The 9595-nt window shown below is 41.8% G+C and overlaps 4 protein-coding genes across 5 annotated transcripts in view; 2 read left to right on the forward strand and 2 right to left on the reverse strand.

Moving 5' to 3' along the window:
- Nucleotides 1-869, reverse strand: part of SARC_02839 — a 6734-nt gene extending 5865 nt beyond the window's left edge. For both annotated transcript variants that reach the window (XM_014303375.1, XM_014303374.1), the window contains exon 1: nucleotides 711-869. The gene's annotated coding sequence lies outside the window, so the exon portion shown is untranslated. The remainder of the gene's footprint in view (nucleotides 1-710) is intronic.
- A 261-nt stretch (nucleotides 870-1130) lies between these two features.
- Nucleotides 1131-3829, forward strand: SARC_02840 (hypothetical protein). Its single transcript, XM_014303376.1, has 4 exons — nucleotides 1131-1293; nucleotides 2266-2417; nucleotides 2835-2923; nucleotides 3369-3829. The coding sequence occupies exons 1-4, from the start codon at nucleotides 1227-1229 to the stop codon at nucleotides 3712-3714; spliced, it is 654 nt and encodes a 217-aa protein (XP_014158851.1). The 5' UTR covers nucleotides 1131-1226; the 3' UTR covers nucleotides 3715-3829.
- Nucleotides 3830-4331: 502 nt separating this feature from the next.
- SARC_02841 (hypothetical protein) lies at nucleotides 4332-6972 on the forward strand (the record flags this gene model as incomplete). Its single annotated transcript, XM_014303377.1, has 4 exons — nucleotides 4332-5696; nucleotides 5858-5957; nucleotides 6192-6467; nucleotides 6770-6972. The coding sequence occupies 4 exons, from the start codon at nucleotides 4332-4334 to the stop codon at nucleotides 6970-6972; spliced, it is 1944 nt and encodes a 647-aa protein (XP_014158852.1).
- A 667-nt stretch (nucleotides 6973-7639) lies between these two features.
- The window catches only part of SARC_02842 (hypothetical protein), a gene marked incomplete at both ends in the record, with an annotated part of 9191 nt that continues 7235 nt past the window's right edge, over nucleotides 7640-9595 (reverse strand). Inside the window, 5 exons of the mRNA XM_014303378.1 lie at nucleotides 7640-8252; nucleotides 8454-8544; nucleotides 8677-8754; nucleotides 8883-8964; nucleotides 9178-9265. Coding sequence (XP_014158853.1) covers nucleotides 7640-8252; nucleotides 8454-8544; nucleotides 8677-8754; nucleotides 8883-8964; nucleotides 9178-9265 — 952 coding nt within the window. The remainder of the gene's footprint in view (nucleotides 8253-8453; nucleotides 8545-8676; nucleotides 8755-8882; nucleotides 8965-9177; nucleotides 9266-9595) is intronic.

A 9595-nucleotide genomic window follows, 5' to 3' on the forward strand; every position in this document is an offset into this window, starting at 1 on the left:
CTACTACACTACTATAATAAAGTAATATATATATATATATATATATATATATATATATATATATATATATATATATATATATATACTACCGAGTATCGCAGTTTGACTTGTTAGCGAGCCCATTTGGTATTCTCAATTAGGTAAAGTTTTGTAATGAACAAAGATATGATAATTCTGATAACCTTCAAAACAGCTGTAGAGCATTGTGTAAACAAATGATATGTCTTGGAGAAGCTACATGAACCGAATATTTGTCTAAATGTACAAATACACTCTGTCTCGGATCTTACGTATGGTGAGGCTCCATGGCTAGGAATTGGGTTTCCCACGAGGAATAGTCGATTGGGTGGTGGGTGTAGTTTGGGAAACAATCTCGAAATCGACAAACAACTATCTATTATAACTTACATGTGTATACTAGTGAAATTAGACTACGAATGCGCTGTTGAGCAAACCACTGATCGTTGTTCTAGTTTAATCACCGATATTGCATCGTTGTTCTAGTTTAATCACCGATATTGCGACGACTATTTCACCTGTAGGTATTCAGGAACATTCTCGCAAATATTTCTTTAAGCGATCGAAAAATCCGTAACGAAAATTACATAATGATGTGGACTTTATCCTAACTGTCCCCGACGACAAATACAGTTTACATATAACAGTAGGCAAGGCATATAAGACAAGTAGACAAGGGTGCACACGTTTACCTTGACACTAGCGTCCGAGGATGTCCGAAGGTAATTTCTTTGTACACGAGGAAGATCCAGATTTCAGAGAGGAGGGTCGATTTCAGAGACCGCTACCACTCTATTTCGATAGATCTTTCTTATACACCACTACTCAATGAGCTCCCCTCGAGAGTGCTATTAGTAACAACTAACAAGAAGTGGAACTAAAGGTTGATCGGTACGATAACCTCATCACCTACACACGCCGAGTCGTGACGCACAGACGCCTTTCTGAGTGAGGGAAAATGGACCCTACCGGCCTACCCTTGTCAGAGTCACTAGGGTATTTGACTCTGGACCAATAGAACCGCTTGTAAATACACATACACAAACAGAAGCAATATTTTTCATATATTTAGTAGCCTCCTGTTCTATTTTGACTACATATTTAGCATATGTATTTTTTTTGTAAGATTTACAAAACAACCCATTTTGACATAGTAGTAAATAAACTGTTTTTAATTGATCGCTGTTCACATATCGTATACATACATCATGGTTGATTATTCGTCCGTGCGTAGCCTACTATTAGGTCTTTTTGCAGGTTTCATCACATATCAAGGTGCGTACTCTCGTCACTTGATAGAATCACAGTATAGTACTCACAAGTTTACTTCCTTTTCGTGTCGGATTGCTGGTATTGCAAGAATGGCATGTAGAACATCGCCAGAGCTTTCTCACTAGCTTCAGAATAAAATATATATGGTAGCTTATCTGTAGCGCATGCCTATTACTCGCAAGAAGGGATAATAATAAAATCTTTGAACGTCTCAGGTTTGCTATAGCGACTTATGACGTGAAATAAAGGGATAAAGTCGAGGAGAAGGAATAGTCTAATATTCCTCAAGCAGATCATAAGCTTGTCAACAACTGTATGCTCACTGAATATATAGAACATTAGCACATTTTGCATTCAAGTTAATTACATACTGCATTTGTAGTACTCATGCTTGCTTGACCATCTCGTATACACCCATTCACACAACCAACTAGAAATCCCCTCTCGGGGAAAACATTAAAACGGTCATGCATATACATCATATCTGTTTAATGCTCACGTATTGTGCGTGGAGTATTTGTGCTTTTCTAATGTACAAATATACGACCTCATATTGCGAATAGTATTGTAGTTTTGATCGATTGATAGCGCAACATAGGTAAACGTTGATTATTTCACTGAAAAGTAGTCCGTTAATTGTTGCATGCGTTTGCAAAACTTTTCAGTCATATTTTCTGGATTAGCTTATGCATAGTGTATATGCGAGTGAGCAGAGTGTGATTACTGTCTATTTACGTAACCACCTCAGTGGGAGCTGTGTATGTTTAACTCTCAAAATGAATGACGTAAGTCTTATGTGCGTGTGGTAGACTGATAGTCTACTGCTTGTTGCCCTGGGGTATCTTCTCACTTATATAAACGTGATTGTGCCGCTCATTTTTCGTCGAGTACTGTATGTGTCGTCCGTGCCTCTAGAACTTAATCCAACTTAAATAATCATAAATGGCTGTTTGGCTCTTTTACTCCCTCGTTCAGGGCTGAATCTCTACCGGAATCTCGGTGATGTTTGGCTCAACTTCCAGAGCACCTGTGCAATCATCAAGCCAAATGCAGTAGCGAAAGGAAATGTGGGTGCTATTCTTCAAAGGATAGATGATGAGGGGTATCAAATCATCCTCAAGAAGCAGGTATGCGCCGCAGGACCCATCTATTACACACAGAGTGTGGATTGAAGACTCAAAATTTACATGTACCACCGAGTTGGTAATGGTACATATATCATAAAGTATATATTGGTGCTTTGTAGGAGATAGTTGTGTGTAAGAGTGAAAATCAGAATTTATTCACAATGCAGCCTTACTTGTGGTGTGTGGAATACTGTAGATGCGCCCTGCACTTCATTATCTCTAAATACCCTGTTTGTTCAATCTATGCTTGTTATTTTCATGTCCGTGTACCATACTTCGGGACGCCATATATGCGCAATTTATATTGATATTCTTACCCTTTTCGATTCGTCTGGGAATGGCTCTCGAATTCTGTCCGTATATGCGTAGGTGAAGCCTGCATTAAGTCATCGTCATGCTTAATAACATCAAACACAGGGTACTCTTTCTCAAGAAATGGCCGCAAAATTCTACGAAGAGCACGAAACGCAACCCTTTTTTCAAGATCTTGTCGATTTCATGTCTAGGTAGGTGGAAGATTATTCATGTCTGGGCTGGTCTGATATACCCGGCGTATACTTTTGTGTAAGCAAGTTGCTCTGGGCTGTATGAACTACGTTGCTTAGTACGTTCCTTTTGTGAATATTTTCAACTCGCGAATTCGGATTTGTAAATTCATCGAGTTCCTCACATATTTAATTGTGCCTTCTGTTTTATTCGGACACGCACTGTATGCTACCTTTATGACATGACAATTAGCTGACTACTATATAGTTTCGGTGATGATTTATACCTGTGCAGTCTCGAGTTTTAACTACCCATCATAGGTGGTCAAAACCATGGTTCAAGGCACTGCCACAGTCGAAATACTGAAAAGACAGGGAACCGCGTTCATTTTTGGCAACGTTTCTGCATCTGTGCAACAAAGTTTGCTGTCTAGTCTGATTTTTATGTTTCGGCTACATGCTATAGCGGACCCAGTGTAGTCCTCGAATTGCAAAAGAAAAATTCCGTATCGGAATGGAGGAAGCTGATCGGCCCTACAGATCCGGCGGAAGCCAGAAAGGTGGAAATCAACAGCCTAAGGGCTTTGTTTGGTGACGATGTGACAAAGAATGGCTTTCACGGCAGTGCGACAGCTGAAGATGCGGCAAGGGAGCTTGGCTTGCTACTTGGTAGTGCAGGCCGTAAGCTGAAAAGTGTAGATCGAAGATACCACAACTTGGAAGTCCAACGAAAGTTGCAGGAGCAGGATAAAGAGACAGTCGCGAAGTCTACTGCAGAGCCAGAGATTCCCACAGCGAAGGGCGAATTATGAGTAGTCGGTATAGGTGGTAAATAAATAAATTACAATCCAATCTTTCACCACCTTGGGGAAGGATCTGCAGTGAGCCTTGCAAGAGGTTTCAAGACCCCCACAATGTTTTATAGGTGTCCAACCTCTGCTACTCTGTTGATTCTTATCGCGAGCATCCAATCACAGCCCCAAGTTTTGGCGGGCTGGGACCCTACACGTGAAATATCAAAAACATACTCTCGGCCTTCATGTTGCGCAACCTGTGAAGTGTGAACCCTTCATGGAGGCTTGGTCGCTTGATCATACACTGCAACTGACCAGAAGAGGCAACCCAAATCATTGAACGTGAGAAACATTTAAAATTTATTTTATTTTTAAGGAGGTGTTGTAAGCAGGTATTGAATCATCAATACCAGTCGTGTTGGGAGTATTCATAGCGATTTTACTAGTCATCAAATCGTCTGCATCGTAGTTTTGAGCATTTATGCATAACATAACAAACTATATTAGCTTTGGGCAGTATGTTGCATATAATAAAGAATTGTGTTAGTTCCTCAGACCTTAGTTGTATCTCATAACGAGAGCGCAGCAATGAGTGCTTCAATTCAGCATTATAGCTAATGTCCCGATCGGAAATAATGTCAACTACGAACTGCATACCCGACACGAGTTCGATATGTGATAGCGGTTCGAACAACGAAGCGTCATCCTCCAACCCCAATGACCACCAGAATAGCGCTAGCGATGAAAATGAAAAGAGTTTACTTCTTTCCTTAGGCTTGCCCGACGATTTCTTCGCGGCGATTGTTCCCAATTCTCAAGTTGATGGCAGTGCCGTACCTTCATCAGCAGCCCCTGGTTCTGGTATCGTTGTCGGGTACGAGCCATATACTTTGAACGCAATGCTAATAGACGGTGAGCCATATGACTGGGCATCATATCATCCACATATTAGAGGAGTACATTCTTATCCGTTTATGTCAAATTTGCAATTCAGGTCTCTCTTACAAGTGACACAAACAAACCTGGACAATGTATATCATCACAACGATCAATCACACTCTGGTGTGCATCTCACGAGGCCGACTACGCAATCGGACCTCCTGACAAGAACGCATCTGGCCTGGCAGCAACAATCAGAAATAAGATCATCACTTGGCGAATATAGTGACAACGGTCTGCCACCTTTACAGCCATATCCAGGCGCAATTCCGCAACAAGTTGGTATCTATGACAATAGACCGCTTCAGCAACCAGTACGTTGTATGAGTACGCCTCAACTCTACGGCGAGGTACACACCGCATATATGCATCGCGACGTTGACCATGTATCAATCGAGCCTTATATTTCTGAAAATTACTCTTTCGACACGATAAATGTATTGAATATGCTGGCTTGGGATCCACAGAACTCAACACGTACTAACAGCACAGATCCGGAGTCACCGCCCCGAGACGTAGATCTGTGTGCTGATGCCATGATTGATCTGAATACAGCACTGGCAAAGCACCAGTCGTATGATCTGCCGTTTGCAACTAGCCAGCTGAGCGATGTTTCGGATGAGGCGCCCATATTGCCAGCTCAGACAAGATTGCAAGCAAAAAAACGTCAGAGAGCTATACTTCCACGTTTACCCACGTCGTCTGAGCACGAAAAAGGTGCCCGAACATTATCGTTCCCTATGGGGTTGCAACCTCTTGTAGACAAAAGCAAGTCAACTAAACATCGGGAACGTGTAACAATGCACTTGACTCCAGATTCAATCAACACTCGGAAGTTCAGAGGTACACAAACTGGCACTTATATGTCCGGTAGGCGCTGCGAATATACAGTAAATAGCAGAGCACACAAGCTAATCGACGGCAGATCGGATAGTGTGCAATTTAACGGCAGGCCCTTTGCATCACCGCCTACTTTTGATTTTGTAGCTTCCTCGCATCGTAGCCTGAGTTTGCGGCGATCTACATCACTATCTAACGAACCCCCCAGCAACTTCAATCTGGTACGTGACTCATTGGATATGTGCCGTTAAATGTTCAATGATACAATTTTGACAAGTCGCATAACATTGGCAAGCAATCTCTATAAATACATCCATAGCACCTTTAATCGGAATTACATTGCGTATGGTCACCTAGTAATTACTTGATAATTTTTGAATAGACTACAGCAAGCCCATCACCGATGGACACGGGCAGCCCGCAATTTGTCCACCCAGCAGAAACCGAGTATTCTGATGACGAACTCAATGCTAATTCTACAGGTATGTTTTACCTGTTTCTTGATGCATTTGCGTCTGTGTCTGATACATGTCTCGAAGAATGGACGTGAAATCACTATCAGTAGGGATTCATAACAACTACTTAAACGTACGTGAAGCAGGAGAAAGCGTCTCCTGGGAAGCAAATTTCGATGCAATTCAAGAGAAAATCAAGGAGGCCTATAAAACGTAAGTATATCACGTGTCATCTACCCTACTTTAATTCACTTTACTTAGCACTATTCCCGGCTGTATATTTCAGTACGCATAGTCTCAATAGTGCACAACCACTCACACCATATCCTGTATCGTTCCAAACCCAACATAACAAAAGAGCGGACGATATTGTAGACAAAGCAATGAGGAAAAAACATATCCACAAGTACTCCGAAATGAGTCGTCGGGAGCGATTGAAACAGGCGTTCCGTGAATTGCAACAGGCTGTGCCTGACGCTGTGCCCAAGGGCAGGCGCAATCTCAATAGAGGGATAGTTCTACAAGGAGGTCAGCAACGTAATATCTTTATAGTAGATTTTTATTTTTGCTATCCGACAATCGTATGTAGTCTATCCTGTTATGTGCTATTTAACAAGGCGCTCGGTGTGATGATATTCTCCTGATCCCGATTTGCCCACAGCCATCGACTATAAATTTCAATGGAGAGATAGTTCTACAAGTAGGTCTGCAACCTATTATCTTTATAGTAGATTTTTATTTCTCCTATCTGACCTTCGTATGTAGTCCATCCTGTTATGTGCTAATTTGACAAGGCGCATGTGTGTAATGATATTTTCCTGATCTTGATATACCCACAGCCATCGACTATATCAAGGCGATGCACGAGAAGAAAAGTAAACTATTCCTTGACAGGGCTGCAGAGCTCGAAACGAATCGGAATCTGCGCGAGAGGCATGTTTCTTTTCGTACTGATGAGAGCTCGGTTGAACGAACACAGTTTTCAAGTCGATACATTCTTGTGATCGTTGGATCGTTGTTGACTGCTTACCATGGGATTTAATTGGTACACGTATTCGGCGATCTCCCAATCACAAAGCATGCTGTTATTTACGATAACAGGATAAGCACACTGGAAGCTACTGTTCTCAGAACGATAGCTTCTGATTCGTCTACTGGCCCACCCTCTCTGCGTACAATCTCCTCTGCTCCTTGCTTATTATGAAGAAGCAGACCCTTAAAGGTCAAATATCAGACGCAACGAAAGCGAATCTGTAAAGTATCGCCAGCAACAATACCAAGATCTGTACCGAAATATAGATATTTGATACTCTACGAAATGCAGACCTACTTCACTTTAAGAAGCAGAACGTTACAACCATACTGGGTGCGTTGGTTTATAATGCAATAAATTTTGTATTGAAGCCTAAACTAATGAGTATAGAGTCATACTGTAGTGGAATGAACCACATAATATTGGGAAACACGGCATAGAAAGTAGACAATATGTGAATAAGTACCCAAGTCGTTAAAGACGCCTCTACCGTGATTGTTTCTATTAATCAAGCTTAGAGCAAATTTAAGCAAAAAAAATCGTAAATACTTTCCTATTCTATTAAATTCATCGTATGTATTTACTAATATTTCATTCGATTTCTCACTAAAATCTCACACGTCTCGGATCCATACTACGACGTCCGAATAGCTCCCGTTGCTCATAAACTGACAGGCTATGGTCTAAATAAACAAGCTTTGACTCCCTCGCGTACAAATTTTTCACCCAAACATGCACCGTGTATGCAGATATTCCTTGGCAACAGCACCTGCATACCAGGAATTGTCGTGATACAGTCTGATGGTCTCAAACCCCAAGGGTGGTTCATATGCGTTTGTGGACTAGACATCACATCCCACATGACACTCATGGAGTCGCATTGATGCAGCAGGGCTCCCTTTTCGTCGTCGTTGGTCAGTGCCTGGTTTGTTTCACGCATATTTTCTTGAGAAGCCTTTGCAGTTACTTCGGTCTCTGTTGCAGACCTTATTATAGCTTCCGCCTGTTTTCCAGGCAATTCTTCAGAGTGCATATCGATGTTATTATCATCAGCAGGATACACATCCCTCATCAATTTCGTAGCCGACCCACGTATCTCAGCAGCTTCCTTCGTCCTTTTTAACTTACCCAGAGCCGTGATGACCACAGCAAAACCAGGTAACCAAAATGGATTATCCTGTAGCACTTTGTTACCTTCTGCAAGGGCTTCTTGATTATTTTTTAATCTCAAAAGCAGCACAGCGCAGCCACACCTCACTAACGAGCGCACGCGCCGATCGATCAAAAGCCTGTGCAGAATAATGAAACATAGTACAGTATTGAGAAGAGTTTATGTGCTCGTGAATAGCAATTCATGCCGGAATATACATGCACACATACAGAAAAGTTAGGTCGAAGCCGCCTTGAATTTTTATCAAAAAAGTTGGTAGTAGCGAGAAGCAACCAGAGCTAAACGTGGAGTATTCGAGGTGAAAGACAGGCTCACGTACCCTTCAGTCGATAGCAGCTGCTTCAGAAGTGCAACTACTCCGGTTATTTCCTGAGTACTTGCTCCGGGTCCGTAGTCTATTTGGTAATACTCTGTATCAGTGAGGTTTTTCAAGAGATACCATAAGGCGATCTGTCGGTATACTTTAGTTTTCGTGCTTGGTCAAAAGGATATGTGCATATCAAGAGGTCTTCGGCTAAGCGAAGGTACGGCAGACAACATACCGCACGAGACCGCTGTCGCCCATTCAAGAAGCAACCGATGTGCTCTGAGACACGGCGCTCTACTAGTTAAATACAATCCTGTTGAAAATGGCAATCGAGCGAGTTGATCACGTTAGCCCCGGTCGCCAGCAATACATACAGATGTTAAGTCATACACGTATACGCGAGAGCAAGCTGACGCGAGAATATATTTCAGTTACTCTTACCTTTACTAGCTTTTACTATCGTCTCGAGCGCAGCACGTGATTGCCTCATCTGTGCCAGTGCGAGCGCTTTGGACACAAGAGCCTACATACAAGCAGAGATAAAAATGTGAGTCTCCGGGTAAACGTACCAGTGAGTGATTGCCGCTTCAAGTTGCCGACTGAAACCAAAGAAGTATCGCTGTCTAATGATATACATAAATCGTTTTCATTCCTCACAATATGCTTTTAAACATGAAACGTGTCTGTCATGTCAGATAAGCTTTGTCAGTAAACCTATCACGGCACAATCACATACCGTCATTTCGCTCGGCAAATTTTCGAGGATCGAGTCTGCCGCATTAACACATTCTCTATACTTATTTTCGGTGAGCAGCAGCGGGACTCTATGAGGTAATCAGTAAGGATTCGACTTCTTTAGCAAAGGACGATAGTATAGCAGACCAATGGAGCCGCAAGCGTCTTCGGCTATACTTCTACTTGATAAACTGAGGATATCCCTCCGAACTCCTTAGGTATAATCGGATATCGTGTTGGCGTAGACAAATGTACTGATATACAGACATAATCTGATAGTCAATTTAGTCATGGGCAGCGCCGTAAAAGATATATAACAAACACAAACACAAACACAAACACATATATATATATATACATATACACACATATATATATATACATATATATGTATATATATGCATATATACATACATATA

Source organism: Sphaeroforma arctica (genome assembly GCF_001186125.1).
Source record: "Sphaeroforma arctica JP610 unplaced genomic scaffold supercont1.133, whole genome shotgun sequence".
In the NCBI taxonomy this organism is placed as follows: domain Eukaryota; class Ichthyosporea; order Ichthyophonida; genus Sphaeroforma; species Sphaeroforma arctica.

Excerpts from the sequence above, each read along its gene's own strand:
- SARC_02840 (XM_014303376.1), top strand. The coding sequence starts at position 1,227 with ATGGTTGATTATTCGTCCGTGCGTAGCCTACTATTAGGTCTTTTTGCA. Across the intron at positions 1,294-2,265 it reads AGGTTTCATCACATATCAAG|GGCTGAATCTCTACCGGAAT; the intron begins GTGCGTACTCTC and ends TCCCTCGTTCAG. Across the intron at positions 2,418-2,834 it reads AAATCATCCTCAAGAAGCAG|GGTACTCTTTCTCAAGAAAT; the intron begins GTATGCGCCGCA and ends CATCAAACACAG.